We start from the raw sequence: 18160 nt of genomic DNA, 5'->3' as shown, positions 1-18160 counted from the left end.
CCATCAGACACCCTGAACTGTTACATGCCCTCACAGTACCAGAAGTGCTGTTGTCCATACTGTGTGGTTGATTACTACAAAGAATCTAAATGGATGTCAGCAGTCCAGAGCTGCAATGAACAAGACCAGGCCTGAGCATCCAGCCTGTTTCTCCCGGGGACTCATGCAGACAGCGCTGTTGCGTAACTGCGATAGAGAGAGCTGAGAGCCGGGGCAGTGCCCTGAGCCTGCTCTCTGGGTCTTTATGGGGTCAGTTCCCCTGCCCCAGGTCAGTCACTGCACACACTGTTGTCCACTGTTTGGTGTGGTCAAAGTCGCAGGGATAGGGGTAAAGTCTGGGTGTAACAAGGCCAGTTGAGGGACCCTGGGGTATTGTCAGCATCCTATTTAGACTCAGTGGCTCACTGAGGCTTGTGGGCTTGGTTGGCCTAGGGTGGGCATGCCAACACCAGAGGTCCACGCTGGGGGTTGTTACGTGCTGGGTCTTGGGTGTGTCCAGTCTAGGCTACTTTCACGTTTGGATCCCTCCTCCTCCATGGTGACCATGGTCAGGGACTTGCCTGGCTGAGCTTTAGGTGTATATCCTGTTCACAGTTTCAGCCTGGGCAAGAAGTCGCTGGAACACCAGGACCCAGGAGGCCACTGGCTTCTGCGCTGCCTTCCCTGACCACGCAGCTGGCTGATGGGCTGAGACAGGAGCAGGCTGTCAGAGGACTCGAGGTGATCACCTGATGCAGTCTCCTCTCATATGTCTTTCCCATTAATCTTTGCTCTCTTTTGTTCATTTGTTTTGTGGTTTTCATTCATTTGAAATTCAGTTAGAGAAAGAAGGAGAGCATGAACGATCTTGCGTCTCCTGGCACACCTGTCTAAGGCTGCAAAGCCAGTCCACACCAGGTGATCACCAGGAGCAACCCATGCACATTTCCTGATGGGTGACCCAAAAACACGAGCAGGGGCTGGAACAAGCACGCAGAGCTGTGCTGATGCAAGCCAGGTTGGTGTTTGTTTTAAGATGTGGGGTTGGGATCTGGACCTACAGAACAGGGTTGCCTGGCCTGCTATGCCAATGTGTTCTGGTTGATTCCATGATCCATACATGGCTGAACCTGACATCTTTTGTCTATGGCACAAGAGCACTCTCTCTCCTTAGGTACCAGCCATAGGAGCGATACTTTCTCCAGGTAGGAGATGAGGGAAGTACATCCTGGGAAGCTTTCATTTGATTGGCAGGTAGCAGAAAGATCTGTATAGGGGTGTGTGGTGGTGGCTTCCAACTTGTGACCCTCAACTAGGTACCTACTTGTGTCTTTTCCCTCTCAGAAATGTCCAACCCTCTTGTTGGGGGTTACTGAAGGATGTGGATCCACCCCATCTTCTGTAACTACTTCCTGCTGAGTAAGGACATTGCCCTTGCCTAAGCCGGATTTGCACATCTCTCCCGGTCTTAGCTAATGGGTCCATCCCCTGAGCCAGGGAATTAATCGTCAGCGCCAAGGTGTGTGTCCCCACATGATCTTCATCGCTGTCAGATGTTGCTGGATTCTTGTGTTTTAGAGAGGTATTTAAGGTCCTGGGTTGGTGCCCTGCAGCAGGCTAATGCATGTTTCCTGCACATCTGGGTAAGCTCCTGCTTCTCCACTAGCCCACAGAGAAGCCTGCCCAGCACGCAATCAGTTTTGAGGTCAGAACTCTGACCCAGTGGCTTTGGTTCTGAGATCTGACATCATGAAGTTTCATAATGAAGCAGAGATGGAAGCACAGGGTGCTCACTGCTGGGTCCCTAGGCCCTGAGGACTGTTTCCAAGCAGGTCAGCTGGAGTGGCAGAAGGGGGTGGTGGCGACCCCAGATACCAGGGCATAGTAGCCTTACAGGCCCCAGTTGGTTTTCTCAACCAGGCCAGCCAGTAGACCATGCGTGCACTGCTCAGGCACCTAGGCTAAAGGTGACTTGAAGCCAGGATAATGTTGATAGGGCTGGATGAGGTCCAGGGTCCAACCATCTCTCTCGGGAGACAGAGGAAGCAAAATGAAATGGAAGGAAAGGAAGTACCCATGTGGTTCATCCCTCGCCCCACAGTCTCCCTGAGCCTGATGAATCCTGCAGCACGGTCGGCATTAGGCACACCAGCCTGCTCAGCCACGGTCATCATCCTGGGAGCAGAGCCCTTGGGTGAGAGACGTGATGGCATTGCACATGGCCCTGTTCAGGAGCACCTTGCGGTGCAAGGGCACCCTGGGAGCAGGGTTGTGGTCACGGCTTGTGCCCTTGGTGCCTGCTCCTGATCCTGCCTTCATCCTCAGCCCATCACCCACCACGGTGGTCAGAGCAGGAGGCCCAGAGGCAGGTGTCCTCCTTGGTCACCCACTGCTTCAGTGACTCCTTGCCCAGGCTGGAGTTGCAGAGTGGACACTGAGAACAGAACTGCTCCCAAGCCGCAAGCCATAGTGCACCTTGATCACCCCCGGGGGTGGGTTCGATGGTGGGTGTGGCTGGATGGCGGGCATGACCTGTACTGCCCTGCTCAATTATCCACCTCAAGTCCCACCCCCAACATTCCTCTTCCTATTCACTCTGCCCAGCTTCTGGCCAGTGCACATGTGCCTTTGCTGAGCAGGTAAAAAGTCCCGCTCACAGTACCAGCTCATGCCCACTCTGCCTCCTCTGCACCTGTGCCTTCTCATCCTGGCTCCTAGATGCCCACAGCCCACTGACTCCCTTTTTTCTCTGGGTGCCACACACCTGTCACGACCCTGGGCGTTCATGTCATACATGCGGTCAAGTCCTCCCTCTGACACTGGGGTCTCCATGTCTTGTACGGAGTCACGCAGTAGCAGGATGAGTAGGGCTGGTGTGCTTTAGACAGGGGAAGAGAACCCATCAAGGCCAGGGGTTGACCAGGACACCAACCATGTAATCAAGAACATGGGAGCTGGGAACTGCTTTATTGTGGATCAGGACCTGTTGAGCAGTGGGATGAGACCTCGGAACCCCACACCCCACTAACGAACCACAGCACAAAGCTGGTAGGGGGCTGGGGACATCAGGGTGTGGTTTACAGCATGGTCGCTGGGCCTGGGCTGCCCCGCAGGCACCGAGAAGGTGAAGCGCTGCAGGAGGCAGGTGAAGAAGAGGAAGAGCTCCATGCGGGCCAGGGGTTCCCCGAGACATGCACGGCGACCTGTGGGTGAGTCAGGGGCTCAGTCAGCCTGGGCTGTAGTCCACCCCCTCTCCCCAGGGACAGGCAGCAGGCAGCACCCCCAGGCACCTGTGGAGAAAGGCATGAAGGCCTCCTGCTTCACAAACTTGCCCTGGGCATCCAGGAAGTGTCCCGGGTGGAAGCGGAAGGGCTTCTCCCAGACGGCCTCATCCTTCAGCACCGATGACAGGTTGGTGAGGAGCATTGTCCCCTGGGCAGAAGAGCCTGGCATGAGTGTGGCCATGCTGGGACCTGTGCTCCCAATCCTGAGGCTCAGGGTACAGGCACAACCTGGCCCCTCCTGGCCTCCATTAAGCGACCTTCACCCCAAGAACTGCTCAGGCCCTCTCTGTCCCTCTCGTAGCATACTGTTTCCTAGGTCCATGGCACCCTCACTGCCACCTGTCCTGCAGCACTGGCTCCTGGTGCATGTGTGACACATTCAGCTTTGTCCTCCTCACTCTTCAGGGTTTCTGTGTGGACAGGACAGGAACTGACTCTGCTCAGTGCCCTCCCTGCTCAGGCTGTACCAGTGGGTGCCCGGGGCATTGAGGACTGGGAGGCCCAGGCTGTAACCACCTCACTGTGAGAGGACACAGGGGACGCCAGGTGGCAGGACCAGGCCTACCTTGGGGATGAGGAAGCCCTGTATTTCAGTGTCACGTGATGTCATATGGGGTGCACCCAGAGCAGCAATGTCCCCAAAGCGCTGAACCTCGTGGACCACGGCGCAGGTAAAGGGCATGCGGGCCTGGTCTGCCATCTCTGGTCGTCGCACCTGCCCTATGACCTCATCGATCTCCTGTTGGACACGGCCTGCACAGACAAGGGTCCCCACAGCAGCTCAGCACCCTCGAGTTGAGCATGAAACCCCTGCTGTCCCCCATGGAGGAACTGTCCCCTGGGGAGGAGGAGGGCACTGTGGCAGGAGGCTGCCCCAGCCTGTGCTCAGAGCCACAGGGGTCCAGGTAAGCTCAGAGGACTCTGCGTATCCATCTTCCCATCTTCCACCCAGCATTCCCAGTGGGACTCACGCTGCACTTCCGGGTGCAGGATCATGAGCAGGAGGGCCCAGTCCAGCGTGGTGGATGTGGTCACCATCCCTGCTGTGAACAGGTCAGTCACCACCATGTGCAGGTTGTCATCATTGAAGCTGCTCTCGAGGTTCCCTTTGGCCTGTGCAGGGAGATACAGTGGGCTCAGGGCTTGCCCAAAGCAAGGACTGCCGAGCAATGCGCAGGACCCATCTGCTAGGGCTGGGCCTCCAGGAACCCTCAGCCTCCATCCCCTGTTCCTGGCAGTGAGCCACCTTCTCCACTTCTGTCAGGTAGGCATCAGTCAGGTCTCGGGGAGGCTGGGTGGGGTCCCATGTCCTGCGGTGCTCAGCCAACATCTCCTCCATCTCGGCCATCAAGGACTTCTGGCCCTGGAATAATCTGTCGAACAGTCCTGGGATACGCAGGAGTATGGGGACCGCATTCAGCACCTATGGGGTCACAGGAGGACTGGGTTTTCATCAGGTGGGGTCTCACTAAAATTTTGGCTGGAGCCGCGTCTCCTGGGTGGACCAGGCCCTGCTTGTCCCCCTTACTGGTGCATTCATGTGCTGTCTACAACCTAGTGTGCAGGAGAAACTGAATCCTAATCTCAGGTGCTCGGATGCTCCAGCCCTGCAGGACTCACAGCTTCCTTCACCTCCCCTGGGGTCCCTGATCCTGCCTGCCCTCCATTGCTGCGTCCTGGGATCCCCCAGCTCCAGCTCTTCCCTCCAGCAGCTCTTCAGCACCACATTGGATACACCCCTAACCCACAAAACTTCCTTGAGCTTTGCACCTGTGGCATGGTGCCTGCAGCCTCCTCCAATGCCCTCTGGGTTGCCTTCATCAGCCTGTTTAAGCGTGGTTCATCATACTCAAAGCGACGCCCCTGGGTGAGGGAGGCGATGACGTTGCACACGGCTTTGTTCAGGAGCCCATTGGGGCGAAATGGGCGTCCTGGAAACACAGGTGTAATTAGGTAATCGGCCCCTTGGTCCGTGCACCCGATCCCGACTGAGTCCCTCACGTCATCACTCACCTGCTTGGTCAGAGAAGGCAGCACAGAGGCAGGCGGCCTCCTCGGTCACCCACTGCTCCAGCGACTTCTTGCCCAGGCCGAAGTTGCGCAGAGTAGACACAGAGAAACGTCGCTGCTCACGCCAGGCAGGCCCGTAGTGTGCCATGATCACTCCTGAGTGCCAGGCCATGTTGTGGGTGTGGTCCGTCCTGTCCCCGTCCAGTCCCACTTCCTGCCTTGCTGCTTCTTGTCAGCCCCAGCCAAACACTGGGGAGTGAATTCACAGTCCCACCTCCTGAGACAGTTCTGCCTCCAACTTCGCCAGCTCTGTGCCCTGCACCTTTTCATCCTGTGTCCTGGACATCTGCTATATGCCTGATAGCCCTTGTCTTGAATGTCTGTCCTCATTCTACATCACCTAGTCCAGGCCAAACACACTTTCCCCGCCCACCGCTTACCTTGGGAGTGAGGCTTAAAGCCCTGGAACTCCAAGAGGGGAGTGTGAGGGCGGTCCGAGGTGTCCTCACTGCAGGTCACCAGTGCCTCACGCATGGCTGCCAGCCCATTGAGCACAACCACAGGAGTCCAGGCCAGCTGCAGGCTGAACACGTCCCCATAGCGGTACTGCAGCTAGAGGGCAGGGAGACAGGTCCATACCACATGGTCCCTCAGCGTGGGGCACCCCAGCTGGGTGCAAGGTGGCTGTGACCAGGGGGTTCTGGGGATCCCCATTCTCCAGTCACAACCTGCTCACACTTCCCAGGATCCCCACCTGACCTGCAGATGTCCTTCCAGCTCCCAGCCCTCTCTACTCCACTTCCTGATCTAAATGGTGCTGAGGCCCTGCCCCCTGATGGCCACAGAGGGATGCGGAGGTTGCAGAACCATGCACAGGCCAAGGAGCCCCAGCCCTGTGGATACCCAGCCATCCTCCAAGCCTCTGTGCTCCCAGAACTCACCTTGAAAATGCCTGGGTCCTCCAAGCCTGCATTGTGTCCTCCCAGGCAGCCCCTCACAGTTCCCTCTGCTCTTGTCCAGCCTGTGGGGTCATCCTCCCCCATGCCTATTGTTAGGGGCTCCACAGGTTCCTCCTTGTCTACTCCTCCCCTCACTCACCTTTCTGAAGCAGCTTGTAGGATCCCGGAAGTCCACCTGCAGCAGGTTACCCACACCTGGCAGTGCCATGGGGCCTGGCGGGTAGCGTGCATTCCAGCGCTGGCGCCGGTGCATCAGGTCCACCAGCAGCAGGAAGATGGCCACGGCCACGGCCAGGGGTGCCAGGGCATCCTCGGTCAGCAGCCCCATGGTTACCTGATGCCCACGCAGTCGTCTGCTGTGCTTGTACCAAGCTGTGTCCTAGCACCAGGTAGGCTACGTATATAAAGGGTATGACACATAATGGGAGCAGTCACTGGCCTTTGCCCTCTTCCCTATGGGACACTGTGAACCCAACATGGTCACTGTTTGCAGAGGGTACAGGGCTGTGCTGTCATGAGCAGTGAGTGGTTGCAAAACAAACTTTCACTACCTTTGGCCTTTTGCACTCAGACATGAGAGGGTAGATGGCCAAAGTGCCAGGCTGCAGCAATATTTCTGAAAAGTGGACCTTGGCTGGCAGAGCCTGGAGGACTGACTCTGCAGGCCAAGGGGAACTGGACAGGGGACACCAACCAGAGATGGCCTGGGCAGCAGGGTGAGGTATATGGGAAGGGACAGCTGGGGCCCATGTTTTTCAAGCATTGTCAAGTACAGGAGGCGAGAACCATGGCGCCCAGGTGGTCAGAAGTGTGATGTTTTGAGGCCACTCGTGATAGAGGGAATGATTGGTCTGGTAACAGCTCACAGTGCTGCATTTGGACCTTCCCTGAAGCTTGGCTCACCTCCATGAAGAGCTGCCCAACTGTCCCCATCCTTCCCATTACCGAGGACGGACCTGGGTCTAGGTGTGAAAGGCACCCTGGACACAGCCACTTGCTCTCTCAGCAGTGGACAGGGACTCTCCACACTCTGCTCCACCAGAGAAAGCCTCAGGCTGATAACCCTGTGTGCACAGCCATGCCCTCTGGGAGAAGTCTGCAACCAAGAGGGCAGCTCCACTGCCCAGCTGAGTCAGGCCAGGATGCGTCAAGTCCCAGCATTCCTCCTGCCTTTGCCCCTCTGCGTGACGCAGGACAGGAACAGCCACTGCCCAGACCCTCCCCCTCAGGATGCAGAGCAGCCAGAGAGCTGTGCGCAGTGCTCCTCCTGTCTGTCTCCTGTTTTCCCGAGAGACAGGTTTCACTGTCCTGACTTGGTGTGGAGAAGGGGCGGGCTCTGGATGTCAGTTAGGAGCCTTCAGAGCATCTGGGTTTCTGCAGTTCTACAGGTGGACACCAGAGGGTGCGAGGGTTACTGTTGTGGAAGATTCTAGAAACAGAAATGACACTATTTTAAAAGATTTTTTTTTAACTGGAAAGGCAGATTTACAGAGAGAAGGATAGAGAAAAATCTTTCATCCCTGATTCACTCCCCAAAATGGTTGCAACAGCCGGAACTGAGCTGGTCTGAAAGCAGGAGCCAGGAGCTTCTTCCAGGTCTCACACAGATGCAAGATCCCAAGGCTTTGGGCCATCTTCAACTGCTTTCCCAGGCCACAAGCAGGGAGCTGGAAGGGAAGTAGAGCAGCCAGCACATGAATCAGCACGTGCAAGGTGAGGATTTTGCCACTGGGCCACCATGCTGGGCCCAGAAATGGAACTTTCCAAAGGAAGTCTCCTGAGGCCTGTAAGCATAGTGTTGTTCAGTCTGCAAAAACCAAGATGCTGGAATTGACTGCACAACGGTGTGAATACTTAACATTTTTAAACTAAACAGTCTACATAGCAGTTAAGATGGTGAATTTCATGTGTGTATAACTAAAAAAATTTTAAATCACTTTTAAAATGCCACCAGTAGGGTCTGGTGTTATGGCTCAATTAGCTAATTCTCCCCTTGCAAGTGCTGGGGTCCCATATGGGCAGCAGTTCATGTTCCAGTTACCCCACTTCCCGTCCAGCTCCCTGCCTGTAGCCTGGGAAAGCAGCAGAGGACGGCCCGGAGCCTGGGGACCTGCACCCGCGTGGGAGATTCTAAAGAATTTTCTGGCTTCATTTCTGCTCAGCTCTGGCTGCTGTGACCATTTGGAAAGTGAACCAGTTGATGCAAGATCTTTTCCTCTGTCTCTCCTTTTCTCTGCAAATCTACCTTCCTAATAAAAATAAACCTTAACCTTAAAAAAAAAAAACCTGCTGCATACTTATTAGAATAGCACTAAATCGAAAACAGACTACCAACGGTGATGCCTTTGTGAAGGCCCGGAAGCGTTCCTGCATCACTGGCAGGACTGTCACGGAAGACAGCCTGACACTCGCTTACAAAATGACAGACTTGCCACACGACCAGGCACCCGCTCCCAGTGCTCACCCTGATGAGCTACAGAAAACGAAGATCCACACAGAAACCCACACACATGCATGAAGCACTTTGTTATGCCCCAAAGCCGGAATCCACCAAGAAGCCCTCTGGCAGGTAAAGGGACAAACGGTGGCACACCCAAAGCATGGGATTTTAGCCACACTACAAAGACCACGCCATGAAGACACAATAGGAAACTTAAACACGTACTGCTAAGTGAGATCCTAAGCACAATCCCGACTCTGTGATTTTCCAGAAAAGGCAAAGCTGTGAAGACAGTCAAAGGGGTGAGGGTGACAGAGACACAGGAGCAGGTGGACGCAGCTCATGATACTGTGTGCCTGCAGCAGCACACAGCAAGGCTGCACCCGCAGGGCACACATGGCGCAGTGGGCTCAGCAGCCCCTCAGCCTGTACTGAGTCCTGCACTATGCTGCCTTCTGTGGATGTGTGGCCTGACGGAGAGACAAAGAGGCAGTTCCTGGGCCAGCCCTGCCTGCTATGGGTAATTGGGGCAAGTGCCAGAACTCTCTGTGCCCGTGTCTTTGAAGTGAATGAAATTGTTTGTGCGTGCGCGCGCACACACACACTTTTTCAGTGACAATGATATGCCAGTATGGGTCCATTCATGGGAACAGACCACTGTGGTAGGGTGACCACTGTGGCAGGGTGTTGGGGCTGGGGCAGGTGAGTACTCTGTCTTCCGCTGAGTGTGGTTGCGAAACTACACTCCTCTAAAAGAAATAATGTATTACACACACACACACACACACAGCTGTGGGAGCTCAAAGGGGCACAAACAAACACAGGGCAATCTGGCTAACTCCCAGTAAAGGGTCATTCTCAAGTCACTTCAAGGAAAGGCCTCGAACAATCACAAATGCTCTCCTGCCCCCCAAAGTATCATCAGCATTTCAAAGACGAACGAAAGGATAAAACAGCCAAATGACAGAGCAACATTTGCTGTTAGTAAAATGTTTCCCTCAAGACATTAATTTTTCACATTTCGTGGGTTAGCCTTTGACACCCAGCATCCCTCCACTTCATTTAAGTACTAATGTACGGCCAGACCAGAACAGAAGTGCACCTGCTGAGAAAGCTCCCCTAGAGCTGGCTCAGCTGCCACGGCACAGCCACTGAGACGGACCACACTGCTTGGTGTGACCATTAAACAGAAATTAACCTGCCATTTCTGCAGCCCCAAAGTGATGAGCACATCAGAACTCACCTGTGATTGCTTATTTCTAACTTTACAAGATTCCTTCCAGCATTCTAGTTTGCTAAAAAAGCCCACTAACGCTGCATTACTTACTTCTAACCTTTAAAATTAATGTTGATTAGAAATATGCCCTCATATCAACTGAAGTGAATGTGTTCGCCTGCACACAGTGGCCGGTCTCCACCTTTGCAGGTGCCCGTCATGGGCAGCCCTGGGCACCTGGGCCTTCCAGACTCGGGGGGCGGGGCAGGGCGCTCTGAGACCAGAGCCAAGGTCCCCTCTCAGAGGCTGCAGCAGAGAAGGAAGACGCGTGTGCTTCGTAGTAAGTAAAGAAAGGAAACAAGGTTAAAATGAAGTTTATTGTTTTTTTGATTTTTTTTTTTTTAAATAAAACTGTTTGTGAAACAGCTATTTTATCCCCATGGCAGAGTGACCCCTGAAAGATGCACTAACCCCTTCTTAAGGCCTTAACAAGATTTTTTTTGTACTTTTTTTTTAAAACTCAGATATTTAAAAATTATACAATTTACAAAACAAAAACAAAACAAAACATAAAAAAAAAGCCATAGCATCAGGCTGCGTAGCTGACAAGCCCCCTTCTCTTCTACACAAATGAAAGCAAACAGGGACAAGGCTGAACAGGTGTTCCTGGCAGCTCACAGATGGTCCGTTCTGGCGGCACAGGCCTGGAACCCTCCCATCCCCAGGATCCCTGGAGTGTGCCAAGGACAGAGGGCCCCAGGCGGCAGTCACCTCTGGACTGTGGAACTCCGGGTTCTCGGCAGCCGCAGCGACCCTGGACATTGGAATTTCAGGATATCAGGGCATCTGCCAATTTCACCCCCCAAAAATTTTTAAAAATTTAAAATAATAATAAATAAATAGTGTTTCTGGAAATGAAAAAAATTTATTTTTGTGTTTAAGCATCATTTCCCCATTCTTGAAAACATGGACCATCCCTCCTTCCCCCACCTCCCCCCAAACCTTCCCACTTTGAGACAAATGACAGGAAACGGGTAGTTGTGGTGTAGTTGGTCTGCCCTTCCAGCTGGGGCTGGTGCTCTCCGCACGGGGTGGGACAGGTTAGGAACAAAGCCACACACCTCCCGCACTGCATGAGATGAGAGTCGGTTCAGTTCAATTTCACATTTAAATTTCACTGTCATTGGAGCAAATTTGGAGTTTTTAGCTAGATAATTTTAAAATAGAATGAAAAGGGATAGCGCACCTTTCATTTAAACAAAGTCTTTCCAGACTAAAAATAGATTTATATATATATATTTTTTATCGCTCCCTTTTAAGTCCCCCCTTCCCCATCACCCCCCACCCCCCTCCCCCCACACTGTCACTATGGAGATTGTGTCCATGGAAACAGCCATTCCAACATCTTGGGTCTTTCCTGCGGTGCCACTGGTTTGAGTGTGATATGAGAACTTAGGAAGGAAGTGTTGGCATGGGCAGGCACATCGGGGCAGGCGGGGTGGGGTGTGGCTGCACAGTAGGAAGATTTCCAATCCATCTCAAGCATCCACCACCTTCTCATCTCCACAGTCTCACCTGAAACACAACGACAGATGCTGAGTGCCAGGGACCTCCACACGGCCCCTCCACCAAGTAGTCCCTGGGACCTCTGGATGCAGCACCTCAGTGGCCATGCTCCTAAAGCAGGACACAGCCAAAGCCATGCAGCTGCCAGTGGGAGCTTGGGCCCGGAGAGTGAAGGGCAGGAGTGACCCAGCCAGGTAGGCTGGCTCCTCGGGGTGAGTCCACCTCCAGAGATGGGCCCTGTTTAACGGGGCAGCTGTTTCTGGCCTTCAGCTGGGCTTGTCCTCAGAGGAGGGGACACCAGGTGACCCAGGGCCAGTTCTTCAAGACCTCATCATCAAGAACATTCCCAGCAGGGTCTCCGACAGTGTTGACAGGTCTCAGCTTGTTCTTTGGTCTTGTCAATCCTGGCCCCCAGGCCCCGGCAGGGGGTTCCATGATCCAAGCAGGGCAGATGGAGAAGCTCACCTGCTGTCTGATTCAACCCAGCAAATTGACTTTGGAGGCCAGGATCAGCCCCCTGCCTGCCTGCCCACCACTGAACTCTTCCATCTGCATCTGTGGGCCCTGCTATATTTTCCTCCATCTTCTTCAGTGTCCTCCATCAACAAACCAACCTGAGGGAAAACCAGGCCCACAACCTTCTTCTGCTTCTGTAAGGGTTACCAGCGGGCCAGGCAGCCAAGGAGGCTAGCGCAGGTCGGACTGCAGAACACACAGGCACACTCGTAATCTCTCACTTGTCTCTGACAAACAGGTTCCTGACTGCTTGGTAGAAAATACCAATAATGACTTTGCAAACAGATCCAGGAAGACAGCTGCCAAGCTGGAGTGAGATCTAAGCACGCCGTGGCTTGTTAGCACCCCTCACCCTGATGGCAGTTCTAGGTCCGGAGACCTCCTCACCCTCTAGGGCCAGATCTCCTCTCCTGCTGCAGGCCTTCCCCCGCCAGCCAGGGACGGCCTCCACTGCTTTGCTCAGCTTTCCCAGGCTAAGGTCACAGGCAAAGGGGAAGGCAGCAGTGTCCACAGGGCTGTCCCCAGAGCCTTCTCAGATGCCACCACAGGGAAAAAAGACCCTCTGGAAATGTAATGAGAAGGGTGGAGCTGACTGGCACCCCTCAAGGAACAACCAAGAAGGAAAGAATCTCACTGGGGATGGTAAATACCTCCACTGGAGAGTGAAGGGACAGAGCAGACCGCCCCTCCGTTAAGCCAGCTGCTGGCAGGACGCCAGCCCCCAAACTTACACCTCAGAGCCAGGGCCTGCCTCACTGGGCTGGGCACCATCTGCTAACCTCCCAACAGGGAGTTACCCACAGCGTCTGCTCATCAGACCACCCAAACACACGTGACACTGAACACAATGGATCATGACTTCTCCAATCACTTTTCTTTTTAAAACCTTCCACCTGCTGCTTCACTCCCCAAACAGTTACAATAGCTTAGGGCTGGGCCACACTGAAGCCAGCAGCCTGGAACTCCATCCAGGTTTCCCATGTGGGTGACAGGGGACCAAGCACTTGGGCCATGTTCTCCAGCTTTCCCAGGTGAATTAGCAAGGAACTGGACTGGAAGTGGAGCATCCAGGACTCGAATGGGATGCCAATGTGCTGGTCCTCCAGTTATGTTAGAAACAAAATGGTTTGGGGTTGGCACTGTAATACAGCTGGTGAAGCCACGCCCTTTGTCATGGCTGCCCTACTTTCAATCCAGCTAGTGGCCTGGAAAAAAACTGAAAGATGGCAAGTGTTTTTGGGTCCCTGCCACGTGCATGGGAGATAAGGATGGAGCTTCTAATCTTTCAGCTTGATCCAGTGCTGGCCAGTGTAGCCCTTAGGGCAGTGTGCCAGCAGATGAAAGATCAGTCTTCCCCTGTCTTTAACTCAAATAAGTTAAAAAACATACAACCCCACACAACGGTTTCCTCAGCAGGGAGAGCAGCTTTGGCCCGTGCGAGGCCTGTGCTAGCTGCAGGCCTTAGAGAAAATGCTTCATTTCTCAGACTGCGAGAGGGAGCCACCCAAAGCATCATGACTGACCAGAGGTGGGCCTGGGGCTCGGCTGCTCAAGTTCTCACATCCAGTGACAGAGGACACGGCTGTGCCAGGCCGAGCCTCCGAGCCAGTTCTCAGGACGCCGGTGCTAAGAACAACTCACTCTCTCTACAAGGCTCTTTGGGCAGACATGTGACACAGCAGGTGTCATGTGGGACATCACATCCCACAGCAAGTGCCTTCCTGAGCCCTGGACCCACGTCTGACCCAGCTCTCCCTGGGAGGTAGCAGATAACTCAAGTGCCTAGAAAGCCCAGATGGAGATGCAGGCTTGCGGCTTCAGCCTAAGCCAGCCTGTCCCAGCTGCTGCGAGCATCTGGGGAGTGAAGTGGTTCATGGAGACAGATGGAAGATCTTTCTTCCTCACTTTCAAACGAAGGCTTCTGGACTCTGAACAGTGGCAGCGCTGCGCTCCGGGCCACAGGCTTCCCATGTTTCCTGCCTCAATTGCTCATCCTGTCCATCCTGCTCCGGCACAACCCTGAAGTTTGAACCTGGGCATATTTTATGCTTTCTATTTCCACACTAGGTCCCAAGATTCCCTTCCCAACTACGCAGGAAACCACTAACTTCATACCACCTTACTGACCCGGGACCCACCCAGAGTCTGTCCCCTCATGGCCAGACATGTCATACTCCGTACCTGAGGGCAAGGGTTTGGAGGGAAATCTGTGTCGACTGAGGGCAGACAGGCCGGGTTAGCTCCCAGTACTCTCGGGAGGCACACATTCTGTCAACACCGCCACTGGCCCTGCACTGAGTTAGGTCACGGCAACACAGCCAGCGACAGTCCCTGCCCACACAGAGCTCCATCTACGGAGTGTGGGCTGCCAAGTGGGGAGGGGGTGATTCAGACAACGATTTAGACAGCAAGGCTGTTCTACAGGGATGGGTGCTGGGAAGTATACAAAATCACAGGGGGGAAAAGCCAGGGACTTGGAGAGCCTCACTGGAGATTCCTGGGGGCCTTGAGGCAGTGTAAGGAGCCTGGATCAGGTCCAGGGTGAGTGACAGGGCTGGAAGGAGGGCTCGAGAAGACGGCCCTGCGGTCCAGAGGCAGCCACTGTACAGTTCCAAGGCTGGACTGGGGCTGGTAGAGACACTCACATTCTCCTCAGGAGGTATTATCCAGGGGTGTCTCTCAGATAAGCACAGGAAAGTGATACTCCAGAATGTGCTACTGCTCCTAAGTGGGTGGTGGGAGGCACGACCCCTGCCACCTGTCTGTTTCCTTCCTTGGCTGGATAAAGGTCCTTATTCCCTCCCCCTGAATCACAGGGCCTGGCACAGACAGGACCAGACCAGGAACAGGGTACAGAGGTCCTGTTGTCAGAGCCCTGCTCACCAGCTACGTGGAAGCCAGAGAGATGATATCCCAGGGCGGGCACCCAGGGGCCAAGCTGCCAAAGGACTTTTCCTCTGGTGTCCCTGGCCTGGCAGGGCTTGGTGCCAGGTGCCTCACATGCTGAGGAGCAGGCAACATCTGGTTTCTATCTGTGCCTGGACCTCTCCAGCCCCTGCTCCTGAAATCCAGTCAGGACACAGCCCACCGAGGCCAGAGCCCATGCCTGGCTGTGCTAATGGGGTAGACAGGTCCAGAAGGATGGTACAGAGGCAGTCGGTGGCCTGAACCCAGGCACACAGCAAATTTCATGCCATGATGTGTAAGGAGGTAGGATAAGGGTGCACCCGCTGTCCTTGCCTGCCTTTTTTGGGGTGCCAATAACAGCAGCTGGGTCCCCAGCAGGGACCACGGGAAGAGCACTAGCCGAGGGCAGTGTGTCTCTGCCTGGGTCACAGGGTTGCAACGAGATCCTCTGGTTCCTCCTGGGGTAACTCCACAGAGCTGAAAACCCAGAAAAAGGAATCTGTCTCCTGGCAGCGGTGAACAGAGCAAGCATTTCACATGGAGAAGCATGGACAGTAGGTCTGTGCTTCCCCTGGTTATACTCCTGCCAGCTGGCAGAGCTTAGGACGAGTGGGCAAACAGCATGCCTACAGGTCTGCCTACCAGGCCCAGACCTTCTCTTTTTCTCCAACCCAGGCTGGCTGGCATTCTGGGACAAGAGCGCCAGCACCAAGCAATGAACAGGATACATTTCTGAGACACGCACCACGGAGGCATTGTGTGGAAGATGGCAGAGCCTGCAGTGACACATCAGCCCAGGAGTCCCAGAAGGCCAACGAAAACAGAAAACACCCCTGGCACTGCCTCACAGCCCAGCAGGCCTGTGAAGGCTGCTGCCACCTGGAGAGTGCCAATGGCTGCCAAGCCCATGGGGTTCCTGAGATCTAAGGGGTCATTTCCCATTAGCTGCCCCACTCTGCACAGACCCCTCCCCAGCTGGCCCTACTCCCTGGAACAAAAGGCTCAGCACCACCCCGTCAGAAGCGCACAGGGAGTCCCCTGGCCTCCAGGCCACCTCGCGGCAGCACACCGGCCTTTCCCCAGGTCAGTGCTGGGATCCCCTAAGAAACAGCAGGAAAACTGCCACTTTGAGATGAATCTGGTTTTTCCCCTCAAATTACTGTCAGGTCTTCCAGAAAAAAGCAGAAACCTCCCAAGGGGAGAGGACATTCCACAGTGATAGCCAGGGGTGTGGTGCTCCCACGAGGGGCAGGTGCACATGGTAGGGAGGCTCACATAGCAGCCCCAGAGAGAACAACCCCTACCCCTCCCAAAGAAGCAAGAGCTGAGTAACATGTGGCTTGTCTTCTCTTCAGTCACTCTGACTCAGCAAGGCAGGGAGGGAGAAGCCACAAACCCAGGACAGCCGAGCTCTCCCACAGGCCTCTGGCCACAAGCGCAGGCTCAGGCAGCCCCACGCCCAGTCAAGAGCTTGCCAACCAGCAGGGTTCAAAGAAATCAGACACTAAATCTTTGCGGGGCATTTTCCTTCCTTTTGTACTTCCATAAAAGGGATTGTCCACAGTACTGGGAGGGGAATCTGGAGACTTTTTTGTATTTTCAAAGGAAAAACACTTTAAGTTTTATAAAAACGCCCTTAGAGATCTCTGGCTAGAAGCCTTCTTGAGCTGGCAGGACCTTCCGCCTGAGACACCTGACGTGGTCAGGCTCTGCTCACAGGGGTTGATTCCAGAAAGTCAGCCGCAGCCCAACCCAGGGGGCAGAGGACGGCTCAGCTGCCACCACGTTCCCTCAGGTACTCTGCAGAGTTCAGTAACCAAGGGCGGGGAACCATGGTAATCCAGGTACTTCCGTGGTGGTGGCGCAGCCTGGGGCGAGCAGGGGGCAGAGGCCACAACACCCTCAGGGGCTGGACAGGGGCGGTGGGGCCAGCCCGACTCACCTGTGCTTGCTGTCCTTTCCATTCCCACGAGCACACTGCCCCCCTCACCCCCGCTCCGACTGCTCTGTGCTGAGGCTCCCTTTCGCGGTCTTGTTCTGCAAGGGGGGCAGAGGGCACGGGAGGGGAGGCTGCCGCGGGCAGAGCCGGGATGAGACAGGACAGAGGGACAGGGAGTGGGCCCAGAGGCGAAGACAGGAACGACACACGAGAAAGGAAAGAAAAAGCAGAGTCAGTGCTGAATGACAAACAGGAGGCGTTCAGACAGGCCTCTCAGAAGCAAAACAGAACACACAGTAGGAACAGGACACAGCGTGCTCCGGGACCCAGCTCTGGAAAGGTCTGAGGACTGACGGCACACCTGTCTAGGGAACTCTTTCTAGTACTTTCTGCAGACACTGGCCTGTAAGTAGCCAATGACCACCAGGTGTCAGTGTGACCTCATCAGAAAGGGAAGGCCAGCACAGCTGGCAAATGCTGGCAATGCAGGCGCACGCTGGCATCACCCCCTGCCCATCCCATTCTCCTGGCACCTCACCAACAAGGCACTCACCCCTCACCCTGCACCCTTTCCTGAAAGGGACGACCAGGAGGCCACTTCTTACACAGATGTGGAAGCAGGGCAGCCGGGAGCTCTTCAGCTGCACACCTCCAGGTCAGCTCTGCCCAGACAGCCTGGAGCACAGGGGCGCCCAGGTCAGCTCTGCCCAGACAGCCTGGAGCACAGGGGGCCCAGGTCAGCTCTGCCCAGACAGCCTGGAGCATAGGGGGCCCAGGTCAGCTGTGCCTAGACAGCCTGGAGCAGATGGGCCCAGGTCAGCTCTGCCCAGACAGCCTGGAGCACAAGGGGCCCAGGTCAGCTCTGCCCAGACAGCCTGGAGCAGATGGTCCCAGGTCAGCTCTGCCCAGACAGCCTGGAGCACAGGGGCGCCCCCCAGGTTGAGCAGTCACCCAGGAACAGATGGGGCTTTGCCCAAGTCGTGGACTCACCCCCTTCTGTATGGGAAAACACCCTCAGCTTATCGATCAGGCCTGGCATCAGCCTGGCCACACGCCAGCTGTCAAACTACAGGGACAATCAGCAGTTACTAACAAGTGGGAGAGTTCGGTCTTTGAGCCCCTGATGCCACACAGCTGGTCCGCTGGGCAGGGGTCTCCCTGGAGTAGCAGACCTCTCACTCCCTGAGGACCAGGTGGGGGTGTCCTGCCTGCAGCACAGGTTCTTGGACTCTCTCACTCACCTTGTGCTTGGGGCACCTCACCGAGAAGTTCTCCTCGTGTAGCAAACAATCTGCAAGGCAGAAGGAGACGGTCAGCTGCAGTCTACCGGCACGGGCACTGCCA

The 18160-nt window shown here is 55.1% G+C and overlaps 2 protein-coding genes across 5 annotated transcripts in view; both read right to left on the bottom strand.

Moving 5' to 3' along the window:
- Window positions 1–2970: 2970 nt before the first annotated feature.
- LOC101534880 (cytochrome P450 2D17-like) lies at window positions 2971–6620 on the bottom strand. Its single transcript, XM_004589457.3, has 9 exons — window positions 6372–6620; window positions 5714–5885; window positions 5277–5429; window positions 5034–5194; window positions 4510–4686; window positions 4235–4376; window positions 3829–4016; window positions 3270–3411; window positions 2971–3182 (listed from the first exon to the last, which is right to left on the bottom strand). The coding sequence occupies exons 1-9, from the start codon at window positions 6558–6560 to the stop codon at window positions 3004–3006; spliced, it is 1503 nt and encodes a 500-aa protein (XP_004589514.2). The 5' UTR covers window positions 6561–6620; the 3' UTR covers window positions 2971–3003.
- A 3626-nt stretch (window positions 6621–10246) lies between these two features.
- TCF20 (transcription factor 20) overlaps window positions 10247–18160 on the bottom strand; it is a 171385-nt gene continuing 163471 nt past the window's right edge. For 3 of the 4 annotated variants that reach the window (XM_058673229.1, XM_058673230.1, XM_058673228.1), the window contains exons 4-6: window positions 18058–18107; window positions 16820–16947; window positions 10247–11463 (exon numbers count right to left, since the gene is read on the bottom strand). In XM_058673229.1, the coding sequence (XP_058529212.1) occupies window positions 16864–16947; window positions 18058–18107 (134 nt within the window). In that variant the 3' untranslated portion in view covers window positions 10247–11463; window positions 16820–16863. The remainder of the gene's footprint in view (window positions 11464–16819; window positions 16948–18057; window positions 18108–18160) is intronic. The other variant, XM_058673231.1, reaches the window with a different exon arrangement.

Source organism: Ochotona princeps, chromosome 15 (assembly GCF_030435755.1).
Source record: "Ochotona princeps isolate mOchPri1 chromosome 15, mOchPri1.hap1, whole genome shotgun sequence".
Classification (NCBI taxonomy): domain Eukaryota; kingdom Metazoa; phylum Chordata; class Mammalia; order Lagomorpha; family Ochotonidae; genus Ochotona; species Ochotona princeps.
This window is presented reverse-complemented; position numbering and strand designations above follow the sequence as displayed.